The following is a 27,489-nucleotide window of genomic DNA, read 5'->3' on the forward strand; positions in this document are numbered from 1 at the left end:
GTCTCTCCAGAATTTATAAGTGAACTGACATGACCAGAATAAGTGGACACATGTTTCAGGATGCATTTGGCAAAAAGAACATTCAACATCTATACCATTTTAAACTTTGATAAATATTGTTTTGCAGGGTAGAATTTGTGTAGCAATTTAAATGAAATCTCTTTGACTTTGTTTGTTAAAAAAAATCTTTGTGGTAACGACCAAACTTTCTTCCATTCAACATCATTCACAAAGTTGTTCCAAAAAAATGTTGCTGGTGGGACGGAAACTAGGCTATCCTGAAACATGGCTCTTATTCTGGAGCTCAGAAGTTTACATGATGAGAAGCAGACAGTACCAAGAGGAGACTGTGACACATCAGGAGGGTTGAATGATATGAGAGGAGAGCTGTCAGAGGACCTGAATAACATGCACAAACCAGAAGTATTCACGAAACGTTCACCGTCTATTTAAAGCATCTGTGACGTTTAAGCAAACCGCCCATTGAAGACAGTCCGGACTAGACACGGACTCTTTCCCCGCACTCAGTCTTCAAGAACCTGGGGACAGTCCACCTGCAAAAACTTTTGTCATCTGAAAAATGCTCAGTATTGACGTTATTCTCTGTTGTGCTTTTTAACAATACATTTTTCATTTTGGCTCTTGAGATAAAGTTATACATTACAATGTTCTTAATTTGCATATTTTAAAACATGTGTTCGTGCAAAGTGTGTGTTTATCGTCGCTGTTCAACAAGTCTGTTACGGGTCTAGATAGATCGATGCCATCGGCTATCCACTAGTTTACCTTAGATACACATGACCCGCGCTCAGGAACATGTTACAACACTTTTGATTATACTTGGCTGCACTGAGCAACTCGTGTGTGTGTCATTCTTTATAAGATAGCCTACTGAAACAAAGTCCACGAGTAAGATGGAGACTGCAAACAACATTTCGTGGCTTGCAAGGGGCACTTCACCACCTTTTATTGTATCATTAGTTAAACGGTGCAACGTCCTGTTTTGAATTGTTGTTTTTTTTTTTTGCAGAAGAAATATAAACGGATAAAAATGAATTCCCAAACAAGACACCAGAGACCAGCACGGAGGTTTTCTTTTTTTCCATTTTGGTTCGTCGTTACGCGCACGCGCAGAGTAACCATCACAGTTACACGCTCCTGGAACGTCACCCTTAAGGAGCGCGCAAGGTAAACAACCCGTTATTTTGATCCTGCAGAGACATTTCCATTCGTTGTCGTTTGATATCGAGAATAGGTAAGAGAAGGAGACCGGATCCTTAGAAGGTGTAACGGCGCGGAAATTTGCGACTCCCATTTTGCTGATGTCAACTTTTGTGCAGCTGTCACTGTGACATGTCATCGCTAACAGTCTAGCCGTGTTAGCTTATCTATTGACAGCCATTGGCAGTGAAGGTGTTAGCTTAGCCTACTGGCAGCTACGCTAATTGCTGTCAAAAAAGCTATGCACTCGATCATGTTTGCCATAATTCGAGTGCACAATACACGTTTCGAAGTTGGAGATGTTATCTGTGTTACGCTGTCTCGGTCTGCGCTGTCGTTTTAGGGTAACAGCATTAGCACTTTAGCCTCAATCGTATGGTTAGCGGACGGTCGGGCAGGGGGGCGGACCTGTCTGTTATGACTGACAGCAGATCTATCCAATTGGAAGCATGAACGAGTGTTGGTTTATTTTTTTAGGTGGTTTGTGGCCAAATAGTTTTATCTTATTTCCCAGGCCAATAAACTGAGTTGCAATGGTTAATTCGTTTTATATGTGCTGAATGCATGTTTCGCATTTTTTCGATAAGCATTTCTGCTAAAATTTCGAGATCATTCAGAAGAGTCTTGTAAAAATAATTGCCTTTTCTACATGTAAACGGTACCGGTGCCGGTCTGGTTTCGACATTCCGTCGGAAGGTCCACGGGGCGCGCTTTTCGAATAAAACGCCACAGGTCTGATATGGTTACATATTAACGCATGATGATAATAATTCGAAAATTATGATTTGTAATCGTTGATCATCGTCAATAACATAAATAATCCCAAGAAAGTTTATAATTTATATTCTAGCTCACCAATTCTATTTTAAAGTTTAAATGAGAAATTACGCTGATATAATTTATATATATGGAATTGAAGTGAAAAATATAAAAGTTTTTTGTGGCCCTCTGCCTGCTTGCCTCTGCCAGAACCTGATCACACTTAACTAATTCTTTGATTTTGCTCAGATTCAACAAATAGGGAACTCGGGGAGATAATTTTGTCTATTATAGCTTGATTCATGATGTTAACTTCGCTATATATTTTGTTATGTAGTTTTGAATTGAATATATACATACATATACATACATACATACATACACACACACACACACACACACACACACACACACACACACACACACATATATATATATTCAATTCAAAACTTTATTGCAGACTCGGGGTCCATAACAGACAAAGACAAATAGGTAAAAGACAAACCCTAGACAATACACAGAGAAAACACAATACAATAACATAAATTGAACAAGTCAGTGTGTTATAAGAAGGCAGCTATATATATATATATATATATATATATATATATGTATGCCTGCCCTGTGATGGTCTGGCGGCCTGTCCAGGGTGTCTCCCCGCCTGCCGCCCAATGACTGCTGGGATAGGCTCCAGCATCCCCGCGACCCTGAAGGCAGGCTAAGCGGTTTGGATAATGAATGGAATGGATGGATCTTCTCTACTTTGTATGCTCTTTAACTTCCTTTATTAATTTATCATTTTCTTCTGCAACAGCCCAATTCCTCTACTCTGATTTAAACTTTTATCCAATGTTCTGTAATGTTACCCTATCCATTCTAATTGTTCTATGAACGTGGAGGTTTTATGTGTCTGAAAACATATCTACAGGTCTACTACAATATGGTAAAAAAAATGTCAGTTGTGTTTACTATTATTGTTTCATTTACTGGTAATATATGTAAAAAATTGTCAAAGATTATTTCTGTCCCTGTCCCCTCTACCCACACCTCCACCACCACCTATCTCCCCATTTCTCTTTCTCACTCTTGTCATCTGTCAGATGAAGCCTCCACCAGAAAGGTCTGGAATCACTTTTGAGGTTGGAGCTCAGCTTGAGGCCCGAGACCGCCACAAAAACTGGTGTGGACCACACACACACACACACACACACACACACACACACACACACACACACACACACAAATGCAGACTAAAAAGACACGTAAGTAACACAATTATATACCCATTATTTATTGCACAGGAGCAAGCAAATTAGCAGACTACCTTCATACCAACAAGCACACGTGTATAATAAGTACATGCACACACACACACACACACACACACACACACATAGTGCCACACACACTATTTATATAATGTATGTAATGTGTTCTCATGTTATGCTTTTACTAAGAACAAAACATATAGAGGAAGGGGTTATTGAAATAAATCTGATTAGGTACACATCAGGCACATGACCCTTTATTGCATTATGTATCAAACTGTGTCACAATAAATTCAGACGTATTTTATACCCTGGTATTACTCACCCATCAGGTACACAGCCTCTATAGAGAAAATTGACTATGAGAAAGAACAGGTTCTGATTCATTATCGCCAGTGGAGCCGTCGCCATGACGAGTGGTTTCCATGGAACTCACCCTACTTGCGTCCACTGGAACGAATTAGCTTGAGGAAGCAGGGACTGAAGCAGTCACGACCACAGCCGGTAAGAAATACAGACAGATGGACGGACAAACAGACAGAGGGTGGGACAGAACAAGAAATGACCCACCTTCTTGTGCTTCTTTACATGAGCTTGTCTGTGTCTTTTCTTTTATATATATATATATATATATATATATATATTTTTTTTTTATGACTGTTCTTGACCAAACATGCTTCTAAAATAAAATTCCTGTGTGTCAATTCCATCATACATAGTCAAGGTCTACTACTACTACTACTACTACTTTTGGCTGCTCCCGTTAGGGGTTGCCACAGCAGATCATCCATTTCCATCTCTTCCTGTCCACTGCATCTTCTTCTGTCAGGCCAGCCACCTGCAAGTCCTCTCTCACCACATCCATAAACCTCCTCTTCGGCCTTCCTCTTTTCCTCTTTCCTGACAGCTCCATATTCAGCATCCTTCTCTCAGTATATCCAGCATCGCTCCTCCACACATGTCCAGACCATCTCAATCTTGCCTCTCTTGCATTGTCTCCAAACCACCCAACTTGAGCTGGTTAGGGGTAGCGTAGCAGTCTATTCCGTTGCCTACCAACACGGGGATCCTGGTTCGAATCCCCGTGTTGCCTCCAGCTTGGTCGGATGTCCCTACAGACACAATTGGCTGTGTCTGCGGGTGGGAAGCTAGATGTGGGTATGTGTCCTGGTCACTGCACTAGCGCCTCCTCTGGTTGGTCGGGGCACCTGTTTGAGGGGAGGGGGGGAATAGCGTGATCCTCCCACGCGCTACGTCCCCCTGGTGGAACTCCTCACTGTCAGGTGAAAAGAAGCGGCTGGTGACTCCACATGTATCGGAGGGGGCATGTGGTAGTCTGCAGCCCTCCCCGGATCGGCAGAGGGGATGGAGCAGCGACCAGGACAGCTCAGAAGAGTGGGGTAGTTGGCTGGATGCAATTGGAGAGAAAAGGGGGGTGGAGACCAACATTTATCCTACCATTGTATGACAAATGTGTAATAAAATAATTTTTGTTCTTGAAACTGAGCCTAATAATTGTGATTAACAATCGTGACTGCAATGTTTAGCAAAATAATCGGGATTGTAATTCTGTCTTTAATCATGCAGCCCTAATGCGTGTGTGTGAATTTCTTTGTATTTGTGTATCTATTTCTTCCTATGTCTGTCGTCCTCTCTCTCTCTCTCTCTCTCTCTCTCTCTCTCTCTCTCTCTCTCTCTCTCTCTCTCTCTCCCCCATAGGTAGCACTGAATGTGAAATTGCTATTTTTCGTTGTCTCTCTTTTTCTCTCTCTAACCATCTTTCTCTCTTTCTCTTTAGATGTTTGGGTCTGGTACCAAGGTTCTGGCCTGTTGGACAGACTGTCGTTTCTACCCAGCAAAAGTCATCAGAGTAAACAAGGACGGTGAGTATTAACTTAAACCTTTGTCCTATAACGTCCTATTTAATCAGTCATCTTCTTTTCATTGAGGTGACACTCTCCAGAGCAACCAGCAGCTAGTTAATCGGTATGGAGCCGTCGTCTTTAAAGACTCGGTGACAGTCCAGGTTGGACGCTGACTTGATCAGACTTGAGCCCTGCTGACTTTCTGAAAGCATGATCATCGAACATTGAACTGCTTGACTCTCCTCATTGTTTTCCACCGTGTTTCCACAGGGACCGTTTGTGTTGTAATAGGATGCTGCTGGTGATCGTTTTGCAGTGTTCAGTAATATCACAAAATATTCATAAACTTTGTATATGCAAGTCTTAGTGAGTACATAAATGATACCTGTGTATTTTGGAGGAATTTTCTCTTTTAAAAGTGTTATTCAAGAACAGTGTAAGTACTTTGCTTAAAGCTCCTAGTTTTAATAATAATCTATGAGGTGCTTTGCTTTTCTGGTGTCTCTGATTTTGTCATCGTATTAATGATGGACATCTCCTCAATTCTTTGTTTCCCCAAATAGTCCAAAGGTCACTGTGGGGGCCTGTCTCAAAATTTCCTGTTTATTTATATGTGTGTGTTTGTGTGTGTGTGTGTGTGTGTGCGCGCGCGTGCACTTCCATCAGACTCCTACACAGTGCGATTCTATGATGGCGTTGTTATGACTGTGAAGCCTACTAAGATCAAACCCTTCAAGGAAGTAAGGAGTACTCCTCTTATTGGTTCAAATTAATCACATTCATCAATCACCATTGCGGTGTTAAGACTGTGTGTGTTTGTGTGTGTGTGCGTGCGTGCGTAGAAGCGGAAGACCAGGCCTGAAAAGAGTGTAGCGGGGAGCGAGGGATGGGAGGAGGGAGAGAGCGAAGAAGAGGAGGGTGCAGAGAGAGAGGAGGAGAAGAGCGAGAACATGTCAGCGGAGGAGGAGGAGGAGGAGCGGAAGAGGAAGGCAGAGCCTTCACCGTCCGATCCTCCGGCCAAGAAGAAGACAGACGAAAGAAGTTCTGTGACCTCTGACCCACCGCTCATGTCAAGTTAGTAAAGTAGTTAGAAAGGTTGTTGATAAGGTAGTTAATGAAGTAGATAGTGAGGTAAACGGGAGGGTAGTTAGTAAGCAGGGTGTCCGCGGATCCTTAAAAAGTCTTAAATTCATGTATCTAAATTAAAGGCCTTAAAATGTCTTAAATTAATTAAAAATGTCGGAAAATTGTATTAAATTCATTACTCAAAGGTCTTAAAAAAAGAACTGTCCGGGAGAGGGCTATTTCTTCTTCTTCGTTTGTGTTGTGCAAAGATTAATGTAGCTTGGCTTGCGTGCAGAGCGCGAATCATTCTGGTGACTACTTGCAGTCGTGACCGGAGTTGGCTGCTTTTTCCGCTGCAGCTAATGTGGGGTTGTAAATAGACCGTTCTATGGTGAAATGCATAAACGTGCTCAGCCAGCGACGTCTATTGGTCAGATAGAATCGCTTATAGAAGCCTCTGGAAACCGGAAATCCACAGCAGAGATGGAAATTCGGAGCAGTGCTAAGTCACGTTCCGGTAGCCCCGCAAAAATAATAAAATAACGCCTTTTAAAATGAACGAAAAATCTATTGAACACCTAAACTGACACTTGACACTTACACGGTACATATTCATTCCACCACGTGCTCTTCATGAATTACAGGTTCGTATCAGGCGCACCTGTTAGCTATAGCATGCTATTCCCTGTAAAACAAATGTGTATCCCCGTAGACAAATAAATGACCTGGATGATGCGATACCATGGCAATATTACCTGCAACTCACGGTTGTAGGTAATATTAATGTAACTAGTTATCGAAAAGAATACCGATGTTGGTTTTACTGAGCGGTTAATTGCTAAACGGTATAGCCTATACTTTGGCGGACAAATGCTAACTAAGTCATGACAAAATGGCCGCCGAGAGAAGAAGAAAGGTTGACGCTAGAATTGATCGTCCGGAGGGAGGGGGCGGGACCTCCGCTGCGCGCTCTGCTGTGAGTCATTGTTTGGTCATCAAACGCTCACAGCGAATCAACCAATCACGGCAGCCTATAGTTTCCGGCAGCTCTTTCAACATGGAGGAGGACTTAGGCTTATCTGGTTGCAATCGCGCGAAATTCCGCGATTCAAATGTTTAAATGTTCGGTCCGAACGTCAAGAAATGCGGTTACAACATCAACGTGTCACAAAACCTACATTTGTTTAACAATTTCGATAAAACTGCACTCGCGCGAATCAAATGTTTAAATATTCAGCTGTTGGGCGTTAGGTCTTACCAACCATATGTATATATTTTGTTGTAGATCTTGGTCTTAAATTCCATTACAAGTGGCATTAAAAAGGTCTTAAAAAGTCTTAAATTTAACTTACTGAAACCTGCAGATACCCTGAGTAAGGTAGGGTAGCTCGAGCAGTACAGTGTAACGTGTCGGTAGGGCCTCAACATTTATTGTTTTACAGAAATCATTGAAAGATATGAAAGCTGGGTTTAAAAAGTAAATTTAGAGCTGTGATTTAAACAAAACGCTCAGACTGACAGCAGAGATGTCTGTTCACAGTAAACAGTAGGTTTTGCCAAGAACTTTGGAAACAGGAGGAAATGTTTTTGAAGTTGGGTTTATTTCTCTTGATAAGACAAACGGCACATTTAAACATCACTTCACAGTGTCGATGGGATGACATTATCCTTTTGTCTGTGAGATATGTTTGTGTGTTTGCGTATGTAAACGTCATTAAATAAAACACCTTTGGTAATTTTTGCGAAGATGAAGCCCTGAAAGAGCGACAGACATGACCGGTGTTTGCTCGTAACGAAAGTCAAGCATGTTTAAGCCAGTTTGCACATGCAGTCATGTGTATGTGTGTGCATTCAGCTGTCCCGTTATGGGTGAACATATCTGGCAAAAATATTCAAACTAAAAAAATCTACTACTACTACTACTCAGAGGTGTAAAAACCAGGTCCAGAAAGTTAAATGTCCAAACTGTGTATTTGCTCCAACCATGTTACTAAATCAGCTGATTTCATTAACTAGTTTCCCCTACCTAGTTGAGGAGTGGTGTTGACTAGAATCTGCTGGTGTAGTGCATGAGTGGAACAAATACATGGTTTGGACTTCTACTTTCTGGACCTGGTTTTTACACCTCTGCTACCACTACTGCTACTGCTACTGCTACTACTACTACTACTGCTACTTTCGGCTTCTCCTGTTAGGGTCGCCGAAGTGGATCATCCGTTTCCATTTCTTCCTGTCCTATGCATCTTCCTCTGTCACACCAGCCACCTGCATGTCCTCTCATCACATCCATAAACCTCCTCTTTGGCCTTCCTCTTTTCCTCTTCCCTGGCAGCTCCATATTCAGCATCCTTCTCCCAATATACCCAGCATCTCTCCTCCACACATGTCCAAGCCATCTCAATCTTGCCTCTCTTGCTTTGTCTCCAAACCGTCCCAACCTGAGCGGGCCCTCTAATGTCTACTACTACTACTTTCGGCTGCTCCCGTTCGGGGTCGCCACAGCGGATCATCCGTTTCCATTTCTTAGCAGTCCCTCTAATGTACTCGTTCCTAATCCTGTCCTTCTTCATCACTCCCAATGAAAAGCTTAGCATCTTCAACTCTGCCACTGCCAGCTCCGCCTCCTGTCTTTTTATCAGTGCCCCTGTCCTCCCTCTTCTTGAAATACGTATTCACCACAGCCATTCCATCCTTTTTGCAAAATCTACCACCGTCTGTCCTTCCACATTCCTCTCCTTGACACCATACCTACCCATCACCTCCTCATCACCTCTGTTCCCTTCATCAACATGCCTATTGAAGTCTACTCCAATCACCTCTCTCTCCTCCTTGGGTACACTCTCCACCACTTCATCCAACTCACTCCAGAATTCTTCTTTCTCTTCCATCTCACACCCAACTTGCGGGGCATATGCACTGATAACAATCATCATCACATCTTCGATTTCCAGCTTCATACTCATCACTCTGTCCGACACTCTTCTTCACCTCCACAAACTCTTGACGTACTCTTCCTTCAGAATTACCCCTACCCCATTTCTCCTCCTAGCCACACCATGGTAGGAGAGTTTGAACCTAGCTCTGATGCTCCTGGCCTTACTCCCCTTCCACCTGGTCTCTTGCACCCACAGTATACCTACCTTTCTTCTCTTCATCTGCCAGCTCTCTCCCTTTACCAGTCATAGCGCCAAAATTCAAAGTTCTGACTCTCGCCTCCACACTCCTGCCCTTCCTTCTCTCCGGCTGCCTCTGGACATGCCTTCCCCCTCTCCTTCTCCTTCGCCCAACATTAGCACAGTTTCCATCGGCACCCTGCTGGCCCACAGTACTGGTGCCAGTCGTTGGTAACCTGGGTGTCGACCGATCCAGTATGGAAATCTGATTTATAATCTGCATATTTGATTTGGCAAAGGTTTTACGCCGGATGCTCTGCCTGACGCAACCCCCCCCCCCATTTATCCGGGCTTGGAACCGGCACTAAGAATGCACTGGCTTGTGCATCCTCAGTGACTGGGTTTCAAACATGAAAAATAGCAGAATTAAAAAAAAAGAACGGTCCATACTAAAATGAATGGACAATTTGATGGATTTTGATAGATCCATCGTTCTGATGGCTTATGATGGTTAAGCAATTTGCATTATTTTTGGTAAGTTACGGTAACTAGGGTGACGAAAGGCTGAGCTCTCGCCTTTATGTGTAATGGAATATCATGAAAACTTTTTCAGTTGCATTCTGGGAGAGTTAAACATGCTGAAAGCTTATTGGTGTCCTTCTCCCTCCAGGCAACATTAACGATACCCAAAATCAGCCAACCACTGTCCAGCCTGATCTACCAAGCTCCGCCTTACCAGACAGAGGTAAGTAATTGATGACTGATGAACACATTGACATTTAATTAAAACAGGTTAATCTGCATGGTATGACATTTCTCCTGGATATTATACCATGAGTGACACTCTCTCTCTTTCTCAGATGTTCTATTGGAGCGACAGGCTCACCTGCCCACAACGCACAAATACAGTAGAGAACCATGTAAGTCCAGACACTTGCACACTGAACCATCCTTATAAACACATATGTACACACCTCCCATACAAACACACACACACACACTTGTTTGTCCTCTCGAATATTATCTCTCTCCCTCTCTAAGCTATGTGTGTTTTATCCTTCAGTGTACAGGGTGATAAAGAACCAGCCTCCCCCTATCCTCTCCATTGAGTTGGACCACAATCCATTTAAATGTCCTGCGCCGGGCTGTACCAAGTCTTACAGAAAGGGGAGTCTGCTGCACTACCACATCAAGTACTACCACTCTGACCAGCAGCTGGAGGAGCAATGCAGCGAGCAAGAGACGTCAAAGTAAGAGCAGCTTTAAATCCCTTCGATCAAGGGCCATTCCATTAAGTCAAACTGGTACGTTAAAGGGGCTATGTGGGATATTTTTGCTGACGTGATGCCTAATACAATTAGCAAATATAATACAACTAGCAAATATAATACGACTAGTAAATATGATCAGTGCATGGTGGCACAGTGGTTAGCGCAGTTGCCTCACAGCAAGAAGGTCCTGGGTTCAAGCTTCAGGGTGGTCCAGCCTTGGGGGGGTCGTCCCAGGTCATCCTCTGTGTGGAGTTTGCATGTTCTCCCCGTGTCTGCGTGCGTTTCCTCCAGGGGCTCTGGTTTCCTCCCACAGTCCAAAGACATGTAGGTCAGGTGAATCGGCCATACTAAATTGTCCCTTGGTGTGACTGTGTGTGTGTGTGTAGGGGGGGGGCTGTGATGGCCTGGTGGCCTGTCCAGGGTGTCTCACCGCCTGCCGCCCAATGACTGCTGGGATAGGCTCCAGCATCCCTGTGACATTTGGATAATGGATGGATGCATAGTAAATATGATTGTAAATATAATGTAACAAGTAAATAAATGATGACTAGTAGATATCGTAATATGACTGGTAGATATAGTGAAATAAATAAGAGGTTTGCTGAGTGGAATGGTAGATATAATGAAATAAATAAGAGGTTTGCTGAGTGGAATTGACTAAATCAAAGTCGTTGACTCAGTGCCTCCACTCCTCATTATAGACTTGTGTGTTTAAAGCACAGGAACCAGTCCTGCTGAGTGGTTTTGTTGTCTGAAGTTTTATGATGCCCCACCCTCAAAGACTTGACAACTAGTCACTGTCCTCAGAGAACTGGGCTTCTACTGGAGATTCTGAAAGAATGCTGCCTACTGTTTGAATTCTATTTGTTGTTTTTATTCGCATTCCTGAACGATAAGGTTCAGGTGGAAACTATGCAAAGCCCCTTTGGAAGTTGGTTGCTGTTTCAGACCCTGTAGTGATGGATGTAAGAAGCTATCATGGTTTTCTGCAGGCTGAAATAACTCAAAATGGGAAGCATGATTACACCGAAATGTGTTTATGGTTTAATGTTTGTTTTTTAACCTGCTTTCCTCATCTGCAATTGGCTGTTCCAGGAGGCAGTCCTTGTTAGAGGGGCAGGACCTCCCTTTGGAGAGGAGGAAGGAGAACCAGAATAACATTGCTATGAAAACAGGTCGGAAAGCAGCATCGCACTGACATTAGCTACACACAATTTAAAATTACTCGCATATCCAGAAACAGACACGTATGCACACATATTTACCCCCACAGCCCCGAGTGACTATGTACACCACTCAATGTGTCTCAGTTTTCCTCCTCTGGCTTCTCTGCAAAATTCAAATGACTAAATCTGATGATCACAAATTATTATTGTTACTTTATTACTTTTTAAAATGGGGATTCGGGACCAAGTCTTTGGTCGGGATGAGGTCAAGACAGATTATGATCAGGATAAATGGTTTAAAATTACAATTTGAGGTGAAAGTTTTGAGGAATTTTGACTCTACTGCTTGACTAAATAATGACCTCATCACCTGTCACTTGAATGACCTTTTCTGTCCGCCTGTCCATGTCTCTGTGTGTCGGTCCGTTTGTCTGTCTGTCTTTCTGAAGGAGTGAAGAAGGAAGGAGGGAAGGAGAGGAGGAACTTCCTAAGAATCAAACTGAAGAAGAAAAAGAAGAAGAAGAAGAAGAGAAGTATCTCAGGTAGAAGTCCGTTTACCAACAAAGAAAAAGCGGGCAGCCTACAATAATTTAAAAAAGATTTTATCTCAGCAAGCAGTTGTCTCGAGTTTGTCAAGGTTTATTCAGCTTATAATTCTCGTGTATTTTCAAACTAATTCTTGTTTGATCACTTGAAAAGATAGAACAGATAAATTTACCCATCAGCAGCCACTCTCGTGTGAAACTTTATATCTGCCCCACCTATTTGCTGTACTACTGTAGCGAATTCAGGGGGCAGCCGGGAACCACCGCAGCTGGGACGCGAACCCGGATCTCCCGCACCACGGGCAACTACGTTAACCAGTCGACTAAAGGGTCCGACCCGTTAGCCAAGGGCTAGCAAGTCTATTTATCCGTGCTCGTTACACTACTATTGGAGAATAGCTAGCGAGTGGCTAGCTCAAATGGGCAGTCGAAAAATAACATGAGGATGTGGTGTGAACGCAGACTTAGGCTTTTCCACCAGCTCTGACATTTTGGTTCAAAATATCGCCAAATATTTCAAAAGTGGTCAAAGTAAGTCTAATGGCCAGCTCAAACTACACGAATTCAGGCCGATTTTGACCTCATTGCACCGCTGCCGACCGTCGTTCAGTGTCGGGCCTGAATATGAACATCGGGAACAACAAATGCTCTTGTAGTTTGACGTAATCCAAGACCGGCGTCAGACACACCATGGCCCCAACTCGACAAGTCTAGCATGTCAGAACTTTTTTGCATTTTCTGTGTAGTTTGTCACCCCTGACCGACGCTCAAAGACATGTTCCTTACGCTGACCAATAGGATAACAGAATGCTCTCTGGTGTGCATAGGTGAACAAAGATGGCGAAGAGAAAGGCTGTGGCCATGAGATCAGAGAGATGGAACAACAAAACAGGGGAAAAGTTTGTTGAGCTGATGGATAGACAGCCCATATTCTCCTTTTCGTGACACCCGGGGACGGGTCCACAACTGCTTTTTCTTTGTTTTCGTTTTCTTTTCTGGGCACAAGACCGCTAGCATCACACATCACGCTTCTTGACCCGACGCCCTATGAACTCGCGTACGGTCGTGATGACAGCAGATGATGTGATGACAGCAGCATATGATGATGAGTCGGGATCATACTTGTAGTGTGGTCAGTCTGGTGACCAAGACAGGACATGCATTTATAGCAGTAGTCTGACATGGAGCCATTGTGAAAGACAAAAAATATCGTGTAGTCTGATCTGGGCGTTACTCTGTCAACCACTTGAGCAGGTAACGAACCACTGCTAACCCTCACCCAGACGTCTTAAAACCCTGTAGCTGGTGGATCTGTTACCGTGACACAATTATCTTTATCCAGTGTCATTACTGTTGTGTTTCTGTTCACAGGTCATTGTAGCAGTGATGATGAGAGCCCCACACACAGACCTCCCATAACTCTGAAACTGTCAGCTAGATACAACACACACACACAGGGTGGGTAACACACACACACACACACACACACTCACACACTCACATCCACACACCTCCTGTAGCTCTGAAATGGTCCTCTAGATACCAGAGCAGTCTGGCAGAACCCATTATTATTTTAGAATAGGTGAAAACATTTTTTTGGGTTGTGTATAATAACTGCAAACAATTTGATATTTGAGGTCCAAGAATTAAAGCCTGAATACACGTTTTAACTAGTGACACTTACTGGACTGGTTAAAAGAACAGATTTATTAACTGTTACCAGTTGGCAAACAAATGAAAACATCTCTTTTAGAGAATCCCCCCCTTTTTTTTCTCCCCAATTGTATCCAGCCAATTACCCCACTCTTCCGAGCCGTCCTGGTCGCTGCGCCACCCCATCTGCCGATCCAGGGAGGGCTGCAGAGTACCACATGCCTCCTCTTATACATGCAGAGTCCCCAGCCACTTCTTTTCACCTGACAGTGAGGAGTTTCCCCAGGGGGACGTAGTATGTGAAAGGATCATGCTATTCTCCCCAGTTCCCGCTCCTTCCCAAACAGGCGCCCCAACCGACCAGAGGAGGCAGTGGTGCAGCGACCAGGACACATACCCACATCCGGCTTCCCACCCACAGACACAGTCAGTTGTGTCTGTAGGGAAGCCCGACCAAGCCAGAGACAACACGGGGATTCGAACAGGGATCCCCGTGTTGGTAGGCAACAGAATAGACCGCTATGCTATCTGAATGCCCCCTAGAGCAGTGTTTCTCAACCCTGTCCTCAAGGAACCCCTATCCTGCATATTTTATTTGCAACCCTGAATAGGTACCTGTTTGTAGTTATTCAACCAATCAGCAATGAATTTTGTCAGATGTTGCACACCTTGCATAATTAAGTGCTGGGAGATGATTGGTCAAGTAAGTACAAGCAGGGCTACCTATGCAGGGTTACAATGAAAATCTGCAGGATAGGGGTTCCTTGAGGACTGGGTTGAGAAACACTGCCCTAGAGAATTTTTTTCAACATATTCTTGGGTATCTTTAAAATAATCTACTGAATGAACCAAGCAGGTTTGCCTTATTGCCACAATCCAAATCCCCGCTAATGTTTTCCCTAAAGACAGTGTAGCTTGCTAGCTTGAGCGCTTGCCTTTGTTGTTGCTCATAGAGAAAAAGACTTAAAAATGGCAAAACATAGCGAATGAAATGAAGTAAAGTACTGACTGAAATAGTTGGCACCAAAGGGAAGCCTCTTTTAGGAGTCCACATCCAGTGAGTCTGACTGTTTCCCCTCGAACCTCAACTCTTCCCCCTCCAGCAGATGAGGGCAGTGATTGGTCAACAGTGACAGCGGAGAGTGAGGAGGACATGGCCTATTGGCCGCTTTCCACAGAGACGGAGGATTGTGAGGTGGTGAGATGTGTGTGTGAGGTGGACGAGGAAAATGACTTCATGATTCAGGTAGCGCAAACACACACACACAGACCCCAATATGATAATGATAATGTGGTTTATGAAATGTATGCTCATGAATCTCTGTCTGTCTCAGTGTGAGTTGTGTCAGTTCTGGCAGCATGGGACCTGCATGGGTCTGTATGAGGACAATGTTCCACACAGCTACATCTGCTACTGCTGCAGAAACACTACAGGTACAAAATACTGCATTGTCTTCGTCTTTCTGTCTCTCTGTCTATCTATCTGTCTGTCTCTCCCTCCCTTCCTCTCTCCCTCACACACTGGTTGGTATGTCCTTGCCTGCGTACGTGTGTTTGTGTGTGTGTAAAATCCTGTGCCCTCTGTCCTTGCCAGGCTGGAGGCGGGCCCAGTATTCTCTGACAGATCCTGATTGGTTGACGTCAGGTCATATGTTTGGCCTGTCGTGTGTAAGAGAGAACTACTCTGAGGTCAACGCCTCCAAGATCTCACACACCAGACACCTCCTGGCACACACCGAGGGCCTCAACCAGGTCCTCAGAGGACTCCAGCTGAAAATCAGCATCTTACAGTGAGTAGAGTCTATTCGCAGCATTTGGATAGCAGAGTTTAATCCAGTAATAGAGACACTGTAGCTGTTTCCATCCGGTTGTCAAGCAAATTTTATTCAATCTTTTCTAAAGTTGCAAAAAATAGAATGCAAATTAGGTATTTCTATCCGATCTCTATAAGCTAATAAAACCTTGAACATAGTTAAATGTGTCCTGATGAAGAAACAGTTGATCACATGATCAATTTCTCTTTGCGTTTCATCTGTTATTCAACAAATATGTTTCCATCCCCCATTTCGCACATCAACTCTTTTATCAGCAAAAACCACCTCAAGCAAGTGTAAAAAGTACTTTGCGATATTTAGGACATTTTATCGAATTTTGCCGTTTCTATCCAGCTTTTCTAATTTGATGCTTCACAATGTGCATAAAAGTGCTTGGATGGAAACATGGCTTGTGAGGAAGGAGGGGGATAGATAGAGATAGAGAAAGGAAGAGAAGAGAGGGAGGTGCACAGAGGTGAGTGGATTTATGAAGCACAGACATCCATTAGAGTTGTAAAACTGATTTGAAAAATACACGCATAGCATTCAAATCAGCAAGCATCTGCCTCGCCGAAGAGCCCTTGAGAAAATCTCTGCACCAGCTGCAGGGGTTCTGTTTCATAACTCACCGTGACCTCTGCATGGAGTTTCCCTACAGTGGTAAATACAGATGGGAACAAACAGCAGATAAAGAGCAGATTCCTACATGGAGACACAGTATGTCCTGGAGACACACACTCAAACGAACTAATACACACTCATAAATTATCTACTCACTCCTCTGTCCACTAGCGCTATCTCCCACCCTGACCTGCAAATGTGGCGGTTGCCATGGAGACATGAGGTGGAGCCAGCAGCCCCAGCCAATCAGGGACGAGAAGCTGCTGGGAGGACCAATGGCACGCCTCCAGTCTGTTATGTCAGCAGTGAGCATTGCTACCAGAGGACTGGAGCATCATGGGTAAAAGAAGAAGAGAACGATAATGAATCACAGACAACTGGACCTGACCAGAACCCAGACAGGAAGGTAAGATATCTGTTATACAGCAACACTGGTCCTCTGGTACCATAACTTCAGTCTCTTGTTCCTCTTCAATGTCTTATGTAATGCAAAGCAAAACAACCATTTCCTTTTGATAAAGAAGAATACGCTTGTTGGCATCTCAGGTGTAATGAAGATATCACAACACAGTAGGAAGTGTCCTTACCTTTCTGCCACATCTGATTCTGCCATTTCCTGCAGGTAGAAACACCAGGAGGCCTTGACAAGACATACCACATTCAGACAGACACAGTTAAACACAACACAGGCACACTCAGTCACACCAACACAGACACTGAAACAAACACAGATACACATACTGACAAAGTCACAGACACAGTCATTCCTGTGCACATAAAAACAGAAACCTTGACAGACACTGACCAACACACTGACACATACACTGAAAAATCTACTCACTCACTCTGTAGTCCAGCCCGAGCCTCGGTGGTGGAGTGTCAGCTGAACCTACTAGCACACATAGAGACACTTCACAACCAGATTACAACCAGGATGGATCTAGTAGAGAGAGAACTAGATGGTGAGAAACACGCACACACATATACAAACACACAATTCACAACCAGATTATACCCAAATACAAGCCCAAAGTTTTATGTGAAAACAAATCCAGCTAGTCCACAAATCTCCAAACCCTGTAGTAGTATTTGATGTAAATGGTTGGTGTCTGGTGGAACTTTGCCTGAAAAAATGATAGGGTGCATAATATAATGTTCAACATCTTCATCATAGCAGCCAAATGAGGGAGTGGAAGACAGGTAGTGTTGAGTTTGAAGAAGTGAAGTTGTCGTGTCTAACAAGCAGATATGACAGAACAAGGTGGTAGAAGACCTTTACCAACAGATAGTACAACATCAATTAGTAAAATTCAGGTTCAACCAGGTTTTTTGGTTTGTTTCTGACACAACAGCCCTGCTGACTCTCAGTCATTAGTAATGGAGCTCAAACACTCACCTTACTAACACCTACATAGGAGATACAATTCAACTAAAACAATCTTGTAGTTTTGCATGAAAGATGCTCATGTTGTGTCAGATTGCTGAGTGTTGAGTTAGAGAAATATCTTGAAATATGCTTGATAATGCATGTTATTTACCTAACGGTCCACTCTCACCTCAAAATCCCCATCCCCCTCTCTCTAGTTTTGGAGTCGTGGTTGGACCACTCCGGGGAGCTGGAGCCTCCTGATCCTTTGTCCCGCCTCCCGCAGCTCAAGCAGCGAATCAGACAGCTGCTGTGTGACCTGGGCATTGTAAGGCGCTTGTCAGTCTGCTGGTAAATCCACTCCTTGAACTTTGACCTGTGCTCTTTCACCTTATAACTGCTGGACCCCTCAGTGAGCTGATGAGACCAGCGTCCTAGAACGCACACTTAGAGCACAAATGCTGTTGGTCCATAGCGAGAAAATAGTGAGCCAATGTCTTTCCAGTGGCTAAGGGCATGTAGACCAATGGCTAAGGGCATGTAGACCAACGGGACTTTGACCTGCAACCCAGTTTTCCCATTTCACCAACAAAGTCCTTCTTCTTTTGGAAAACTCCTTTTGGATCGCCCCCCTGCTGGTGAAAAGGAAACTTTCCAACAACAATCTGCCCTTTATCCTTCAATAAGGATCAAATCAAGAGGACATACAGACAGAGCTTGTGACTATGAAAGGATTTTAGCTGGTTTTGGGGGAACCACCAGACTTGCTTTGTGATATTGGGCTACACAAATAAAATGGACTTGACTTGATTTGACTTGCTTAGTTTCACGAGCTGTGAGTGGCTTGTTGACACCAAGTTAAAATCATCAGTAGTATTTCTTGTTTCGTATTTCTCGTTTCTTCTGTTCCTTGGGGATTTGAATAGTACCAGGTCTTTAAATAGAATATTGCTAGTTTTCTACTTTTCCAGATTATGACCTCTGCTTCTAACTTTTTCTTATGATGTACATTGTTGTCACTGTATTAACAAAAAAATTACTGTACAGCTTTTGTAAAATAGTATTTTTCGGATATTTCTGCTTTTTCAGGCTGTGAGAAGCGACGGTACAGACAGAGTGGAGGTTGCAGTGGCTTTAATAACAAATTCCACCCCTACATTTTCTTTTTAGGGGGTTAGCTTAAAGCGTAGTTCTCTTTTCTGTCAAAGCAGTGTGGAAAACTTCTAGAAATATGTTTTGAAAGGATATTCAATTAGCAAAAAAAATAGCTTCTTAAAGTATTCACCACTCTTTTGGATGTAGGGACACATTTTGAAAATATTTGTTTGGATTTTATTTTTGTTTGGTAGCATATTTTTACCTTTCAACTGATCTAGTAGCACATTAAAATTCGCACTCAGTCCAGTGGTTTACTATGTTTTTTTTTTTTGTTTTTTTTTCTCTTCCCTTTTTCTCCCCAATTGTACTTGACCAATTACCCCACTCTTCCGGGCTGTCCCGGTCGCTGCGCCACCACCCTCTGCCGATCCGGAAGGGCTGCAGACTATACCACATGCCTCCTCCGATACATGTGGAGTCACCAGCCACTTCTTTTCACCTGACAGTGAGGAGTTTCACCAGGGGGACCTAGCGCGTGAGAGGATCATGCTATTCCCCCCAGTTCCCCCTCCCCCCTGAACAGGCGCCCCGACCGACCAGAGGAGGCGCTAGTGCAGCGACCAGGACAAATACCCACATCCGGCTTCCCACCCACAGGCACAGCCAATTGTGTCTGTAGGGAAGCCCGACCAAGCCGGAGGTAACACGGGGATTCGAACCGGCCATCCCCGTGTTGGTAGGCAACAGAATAGACTGCTACGCTACCCGGACGCCCCTTACTATGTTTTCTAAGCAGTACAGGGGCCTCCATAGGTCAAACCACAGTGGAGGCAGTCAGGGTCATTACGCGACTCCTGTGCTGTGTGTCAGGAAATAGTTCTCTGCTTTGTTACCTGTGGTGGATATTGTGTTGAAGGAGGTCCATTCATTTCAAATTACAGAGTCCAGTTCCATCGCATCACTTGTCAATTTCTTGTTTTCTAACCTTCCTGTTAACCAGTTCTCTATAACGTTCATATGAAGAAAACGTTTCATTAGTGGATCAAAATGTAAAGTTTTAGTACGATCACTCCACCAGGTTTATTTAGTCTCACTCCGGAAAATATTTGAGCCAGAGTTCAGCACACAGTTAACATCAGATACAAATGTATTGTGGATCACATGTGATCCTGCTGTTCCACATTGTGCTTTAAGGAATTTATCACAATGAAACTAAGCCTTATTGTCTTATGTGAAAACGTTTTCTCTGCTTTTTTTTTTATCATCTGCAGTAACCATTGTTTTAAAGAGGCCATATCATGCTTTTGGGGTTTTCCCCTTTCCTTTGGCGTGTTATATAGCTGGGAGGTGCACGTAAAAAGTCTGCAGATACAAAGTCCGAAGTCCACACCAATTGGAGTTGTTCTCTCCGACAGAAAACGCTGCCTGAAACGCCCGTTTGTCGTTCAGCGTTTTCCTGCGTTACTTATATACTTCACTGTGTAACACGTTTTCTTAATACCTGCCTAGTGGCTAGTTTGGGACGCCCTCAATACCTCAACACTGGCGAGAGGATGAGGCAGCTCTCCGCTACCCCCATAGAAACTGAATGAGTAGAACGAAGATTCCCATTCAAATCAACATGGGATGGATCAGAGCAGCGGCCATTTTTATTTGAGCCGCTGCCATTGCAGGGAACAGTGACCGTTGCAGCAGGCTAACTTCCGTATAAACTTCCGTATAACCCGACTTACGGCAAGTCGCAGCCTTTTTTTAAGTCGCAGACTCGCTGACGTAAGGTTTTGCAGTAACAACCAAAAGCGCAGTAGAGAAGAACGAACATTTATGGCCACATGTGAACTAACAATCGCCATTTGCTTTTGCTACTCAAATGAGCGCGGCAAACAGTTCAATGTTTTTTTTTTCTTAAGCAATTTGTGAATGTTTATTGTAGGCAAAGCTCAGAGATCAAAATATGCTCGCTCGCATAAAGAAAGTGCCTTCCAGTCTCATCAACAAGCCTAACACACTTGTTTCACAGTACAGTTAGAGCAGCGCTCTCTCATGGACGCCTGTGAGCCACGTTCTTGTGAAAGATTGCAAGTGGTAATTTCTTCCAGCAGAGGTGGCGTTTTAAGAATGCATTAAAATGCCACCCTGAGGTGTTATTCTTGATTATAAATATGAGACATCTGCAGGTCCAGTTTGAAGTGAAAGGGAAGTGTCATGCAGTACTTATGGCAGCTAAAACTTTCTATCTGTCCTCTTGAAGCATTACAGGGCACATTTGCCACAAAGCCCCCCCCCCAAAACGCATATTTTTCTGTAATCCACAGCGATGCAGATTGAAGTGCCAATACTAAGAAGGGAATTTGGCAATAAGAAGCTATTTTAAAGGCACTGTAAAAGTACAGTGTAGTTACAATGTAAAACTAGTATAGTGTGGTTGATAATATACACACATACACGAGCATGCACGCGCACACACACAGAGGAATGCAAAAAGACTTAACAACATACTGTTAGTCTTTATGTAAAAACTATTTTATACAAGTCTGTTTTATGAATTACTTTATTTTTACGCCTTTCTCAATGAAATTTCATTCCCTCTACAATGCAGGGCAGCCATTTTCCTTTATTAGGCCTCTACAGCCATAGACATCTGACGAGTAATTATTGTCGGACGCACTGCGGCTTATTCCTCCTGCCCCAGTGCAGGCCTAAAGAAGCGCAGCTGGTAATTTTTGGACCTTGCAGACAGTGACGGATCAGTCACTGAAAGATGATTCGCTGCCAGAGCTGTCATCATCGTTATGTTGCTCACCAGCGCTTCTCTTTCCACCGTCAGGCACAGGTACATCTGGTGTATCGAGCAAGTTCGGATCCAAGCCCTCCATGATCATTTTATTCTTTATCGCCATAACTGGGACCCCCACTTGAACCATTTTTAGGTACCAGGCGTAGCGTAGGTCCTTGGCCACTGTCATGACATTTTCTGCAACAGCCTCTGCTTTTTGTTCTGGAACAGCTTCTGGTACATTCTGAGATGCCGCCACTGGTGGAACTGACACAGCAGCTGGACCATCTGTTTTGCTTTGATTGTTAATTGGTCCATTGGACTCTGTAGGCTGTGGCTGACTGAGACCCTCTATTGTGACATCTTCCAACCCTGGGATGGAGGACAGCTTCGCCTCCAAAATACTTAGGGTAGTTTCAGTCTGTTGTATCCGGAGAGATACGTTGCAAGTTGCTCTTCACAAACTGTGGAAAAGCGGTTTAGGAACCAGACGGTTTGACAACAAACTGATTGAGATGGGCCACCATTCTTCTCTGCTGTATAGCTGGAACCTTGGTAAGATCCACTCCATATCCCAGGATCGGTAACCCGTCCTCATCCATTTGTAGCGTTGATGACCACCTAATGCCAGCCTTTTCTTGCTTTACTAAAAATTAAAAAGACAGAAAACGACGCATATAGTTGTGGCAAAAAAGACGTTTCATGTGACTTCCAGTTCAATGTTCTTTCATTCAATTTTTATGGCTACCCCTCAGCAGGCTTCTGGAAGTTGGCCAATCAGAAGAAAGTAGTGGGCTTTTAGGGAGGGGGCCTTAAAGAGACAGCTGGAAAAAAAAGGCTAAAGCGGCTTGTTTCAGACAGACTGAACTGAGGGGCTGCATAAAGGGCTACTAGAAGATAAATAAGGATTTTATTTTAAACTGTGAATCATGCAAAGCTACTCCAATGGAGCTCTAGAGTGAAAATATGCAGCTAGATTGAGCATGACATTGCCTCTTTAAGTAGGGCATGCTAACTATAGTGATAAACTGTTTTCTATTTGAATGAGATGCCGCTACCCCCCCCCCATGCAAACACACTTTGACAAGTGCTAAATCAGAAAACAACTTTATTTCTGTATGTCAGTGTATACCTTTAACATTTTATACATTTACTATCAGAGAAAAGCTACGTAAAGTTTTGTGTTATTTCTATAAGGAGGTTGATTCTGAATGTACTTGACTAACTATGATGTGTTTTAAGATCATACAATGTCTGGTAGAATGTCATGGATGATAGGAAAGATTATTGGTTTTCGTTTGAATCTCTCAACACGCACACACCCCAACTCCAAACGCCACAGCTTTTACTTTTTGGCAAAGCTCCATAATGTCTATCACAGCTGTGTCACTTTTTTCTTCTCTGTTTAATAATTCTCTGGTCAGATGAAGGTTGTTACCATGTTGGTTTTAGGTTTACAACAAACTGTCAAAGTAGAAATGATTGTATCTGACTTTCCAGTTTGGCCATGATGTAAAAACCGTCCTAACAGGCTAAATTCCTATGAGCGTTCACGCGTCCTGTTCACTACATTTTCTACAGCTCTGTGTGGTGACATTACGTTGGGGCGCTGTTTGGAACAGGAAACATGTCGCTGTGCCTCCTCTCATATCCACATTTATGAAGTAAGCTTATCCACTGACTTAACGCTAACGCAGCTGGGTGGATCTTGTCTCATTTTCCCTGTAAAGAGCTCTTCACAGCCTCACTGGAATCTATTCAGGAGGAAGTATTTGGTGAAGGGAGTTTATTGAAATGGTTTGTATAGGCCAGGGTCTGTGTTTTTACCAGTTTTAAAGGAAAGAGTTATACTGACAAGGTTTATGAAACCATAATAAATTGGTTTGCATCATCTGGTTTGAGCTATGTTGCCTGTATTTTGCCAGCAACCTGTAGTGGCTGTTATTCCTGATGGGTCCGAATGGGATTTAGTTTGGTTCACTTATAAGTTTGGAGAAATGACCAGCTCACTGTTTAATTTATTGTTTTATGGTTTTTAGAGCTTATTCATCAATATCAGCATCAGAATCATGTTTATTTGCCATGTAGGTTTTTACATGTACATGGAATTTGACTCTGGTTTCGTGGCTGTCTCAGTGTACTTAACAACACTACAACACAATAATCTTCAGATATATACACAAGAATTGACCTGTACAAGCGAAATAAGAGGTGATACGGTGCAATGGTGCAGCGAATATATCGGAGATGCTGAAATAGATGTTAGCAGGTTACTATATTCATGCCTGAGGTAGATGGACATGACAGAGCGTACCAGTATATGTACAATGTACAGTACAGTATATGGTATGATATATATATGTTATGATGATGCTTGAGGTCATTGTTGGATCGTGCTTTATCTGGAGCCTCCCCCTTGATCAATCCACTTTGGGTGACCCTACCAGGAGCTAAGCTCTGGATGGCATAGCTCTACGGGTCATTGGTACATGCAAGCTTCTCCACCACGGCAAAGTGGCAAACCAGGAGAAGTGTCACTATCAAAGCATCACTGTCATCAGTGCATAAGCTTCAACACTTGACTCACAGGATGAAGTAAAGGAGACCTTCTATGCTGACCTGGACAATGTTCTCACCAAAGTCCCCAAGGAGGATAAGCTAATCCTGCTTGGAGATTTCAATGCCAGAGTGGGACGAAATTACAACTTGTGGAGAGGCATAATTGTCGAGGAAGGAATTGGAAACATAAACTCCACGTCCTGCTGTTAACGACATGCTCAGAACACAGCCTAATCATCACCAACACACTTCTGCCAGAAGAACAAATTTAAAACAACCTGGAGGCACCCTCGTTCTAATATTTGGCACCTCATTGACTACATTATCATCTGTCAAAGAGACCAATGCGAGGTACTAGCCACCAGAGTGATGATCAGTGCAGATGACTGCTGGACTGACCACCACTTAATCCACTCCACCCTGTCCATCCAACTTCACTGGAAAAGAAGGGTGCAGAAAAAGCAGAGCCACCCAAAGCTTAACCTCGAAAGGCTTACTGATACCTCCTCTTGTCAACAGTTCCAGGCCATGCTCAGTACATCAATGCCCAAGCAGTATCCAGATGATATTGAAAGCCACTGGGATATGCTCAGGAATGCAATCACTGGCATCTGTAAAACCCCTCTTAGACATAAGATGAAGAACCACCAAGACTGGGTTTCATGAGAATGATCTGGAAATCTAATGGTTAATCAACATCAAGAGGCAAGCCTTTACCGTCTGGCAGAATGACATCAACTGCCAAAATAAACGAGCTGCCCATGCCTACAGAGACGAGATTGAGCACCTCACATCATGGTGTACTACCAACAATCTTGTCCTTAATGTGCAGAAGACAAAGGAGCTGATTGTGGACTTCAGGAGGTCTAGAAGCTGCAGCCACTCCCCCGTTCACATCAATGGGGTGGAAGTGGAGCGTGTTTCCAGCTTTAAATTCCTTGGAGTCCACATCAGCGAGGACCTTTCGTGGACATTAAACACCCAGGCCCTTGTGAAAAAGGCCCAACAACGCCTGCATTTCTCGAGGAGGCTGAGGAGCGCCCGTCTACCCCCCAAAATTCTCACCAACTTCTTTTTTTTTTTTCACCAACGCTGCACCATAGAGAGCATCCTGACCATCTGCATCTCAGTGTGGTACGGCAACTGCACCTCAGTAGACCAGAAAGCTCTGCAGCGGATCGTCAAGGCGGCTCAGCATATCACCGGTACCCAGCTCCCAGCCATAAAAGACATTTATCACAAACGCTGCCTTCGAAGGGGTCTGAGCATCAGCAGAGATCCACCCACCCCAACCATGGACTGTTCTCTCCCCTGCGCTCTGGGAGGCACTACAGGAGCCTCAGAGCCCTCACTACCAGGCTCAAAAACAGTTTCTTTCCACAAGCTGTTGCCCACCTGAACCTGGCTACCCAGTGAATGTCTGTAGATATTTTTAAATATTTTGTACTCCAGCTCTCTTTTAACTTATTTTTAGCTTTTGGTCTTCATGTGTGTATATCTTATATTGTGTTTGCTGTGTTTGTCTGTGTCTGTCTTGCACTGTTTGGTGAAGCCACAGCTCTCATTTCATTTTTAACATGTGCCTAAACATTGTTTTTAATGACATTAAATTGAATTGAATTGAATGCAAGAGCAAAGTCAGCCATCCAAAGCCAGGTCAGGGAACTGCAGAAACAGCGGTGGACTAAGAAGGCCCTTGAGATCCAGCACCTTGCAGATGCTGGAGATACCAGAGGCTTCTTTGATGCCACTAAAGCAATATACAGTCCCAACCACCACTGTCTAACCCCCCTTCACTCCAAAGATGGCTAAACACTGCTAACAGACGAGTCAAACAAAGAGAGGTGGAAAGAGCACTACCAGGCCCTTTTAAACCGTGACTCTAACCCTGAGATGGATGCCCTCCAACAAATCCCTCAGCAACCCAAAGAGGAGGACATGGCAGCACCACCTAGTCTAAGAGAAATCCAGGATGCCATCAGGAAGATGAAACTCAACAAGGATGCTGGTACTGATAGAATACCGGCAGAAGTACTGAGGGCAGTTGGACCTACACTCCTCAGACATATCCATGCCCTGCTACTTAAAATATGAGAAAAAGAGGAAATCCCTGTTTAACTTAGGGATGCACTCATTGTCTCTATATTTAAGAAAGGGGACAACGCTGAGTGTGGAAACTACCATGTAATTTCCTTGCTTTCCATCACAGGGAAACCCCTGGCTAGGGTCTTGGCTAACAGACTTCTCCCAATATCACAGGAAATTCTGCCAGAATCCCAGTGCGGTTTTTGTCCTAACAGCAGCGTCATGAACATGATTTTTACTGTTTGCCAACTCCAAGAAAAAGCCCAGGAACAGAATCAACCATTGTACATAGCCTTCATAGACTTGGCCAAAGCTTTAGAATCCACAAACTGCCAGGCCCTCTGGCTAGTTCTGTCAAAAATAGGCTTCCCTGACAAGTATATCAGAGTACTATGACTACTACATGATATGTCAGCTAAAGTACTCAGCGGTTATGGAGATGAGACAGAGTCCTTCAAGGTCTACACAGGAGTTAAACAAGGCTGTGTCATTGCTCCAACCCTGTTCTCTGTCTTCATGCCACCATCCTCTACCTCACGGGTCCCAATCTGCTTCAGGGAGTCAAAATCATGTACAGGACTGATGGGAATCTTCTGAACATTAACAGATTCAGGGCTAAAGGTAAAACTACCACCACATCCATCATATAGCTGCAGTACGCTGATGACAACATCTTAGTGTCCCTTCATAGAAGAGGAACTACAGAGCATACTGGACACCTTTACAAAGGCATACAAGCAGCTTGGCCTGGCCATTAACATAAAAAATACTCGTATCATCTACCAACGCTCACCCAACAGAAATATGCCTGCTCTGTCCTCATCCATCTCGGCAGACAACACCAGACTTGAAAACGTGAAGCGGTTCCCATATCTTGGCAGCCTTCTCCTTCTCTCCTTCACAGCCAATATTGACATCAAAATACACCATCGTCTCAGTTGTGCCAGCCGGGCCTTCTCAAGATTGAGTAAAAGGGTTTTTGAAAACCACAACCTTCAAGCCAGAAGAAAAATTCTGGTGTACAAAGTGGTAGTGCTGCCCACACTACTGTATGGGTCAGAAAACTGGACCACATATAGCAGGCACTGAAGGCATACCAACAGCGATGGCTCAGGGAGATCCTTAAGATCAGCTTGGAGGATAAGCACACCAACTTCAGTGTCTTTGAGGAGGCCAACATGCCTACTATAACTGCCACCATCGCACAACACCAGCTGGGATGGACTGGCCATGTCCTCCGCATG

The 27,489-nt window shown here is 43.8% G+C and overlaps 2 protein-coding genes across 2 annotated transcripts; one reads left to right on the top strand and one right to left on the bottom strand.

Annotated features, from left to right (window-relative positions):
* The first annotated feature begins 1,151 nt into the window (after nt 1–1,151).
* Nucleotides 1,152–20,036, top strand: LOC130107838 (PHD finger protein 20-like). The gene is made up of 18 exons (XM_056274614.1): nt 1,152–1,188; nt 3,081–3,160; nt 3,581–3,752; nt 5,047–5,131; nt 5,780–5,853; nt 5,956–6,187; nt 9,962–10,036; nt 10,152–10,211; nt 10,355–10,541; nt 11,658–11,737; nt 12,178–12,270; nt 13,645–13,731; nt 15,033–15,172; nt 15,261–15,360; nt 15,521–15,716; nt 16,533–16,767; nt 16,984–17,323; nt 17,946–20,036. Exons 2-18 carry the CDS (start codon nt 3,081–3,083, stop codon nt 18,080–18,082), a joined length of 2,373 nt encoding a protein of 790 aa, XP_056130589.1. The 5' UTR covers nt 1,152–1,188; the 3' UTR covers nt 18,083–20,036.
* A 1,239-nt stretch (nt 20,037–21,275) lies between these two features.
* LOC130108098 (WASH complex subunit 3-like) lies at nt 21,276–23,491 on the bottom strand. The gene is given in 3 exon segments (XM_056274943.1): nt 21,276–22,045; nt 22,048–22,098; nt 22,101–23,491. Coding segments are annotated over 3 exon segments (627 nt in total). The 5' UTR covers nt 22,204–23,491; the 3' UTR covers nt 21,276–21,572.
* Between the last annotated feature and the right edge of the window lie 3,998 nt (nt 23,492–27,489).

The sequence above is a fragment of the Lampris incognitus genome, chromosome 2 (genome assembly GCF_029633865.1).
Source record: "Lampris incognitus isolate fLamInc1 chromosome 2, fLamInc1.hap2, whole genome shotgun sequence".
NCBI classification, from domain to species: Eukaryota; Metazoa; Chordata; class Actinopteri; order Lampriformes; family Lampridae; genus Lampris; species Lampris incognitus.

What these genes read in the sequence shown, in the direction of transcription:
- LOC130107838 (XM_056274614.1), top strand. Translation starts at nt 3,081, where the DNA reads ATGAAGCCTCCACCAGAAAGGTCTGGAATCACTTTTGAGGTTGGAGCT. An exon ending in CAAATACAGTAGAGAACCAT is followed by an intron (nt 10,212 to 10,354) that starts GTAAGTCCAGAC and finishes TTTATCCTTCAG; the next exon opens with TGTACAGGGTGATAAAGAAC. An exon ending in AAAATGACTTCATGATTCAG is followed by an intron (nt 15,173 to 15,260) that starts GTAGCGCAAACA and finishes TGTCTGTCTCAG; the next exon opens with TGTGAGTTGTGTCAGTTCTG.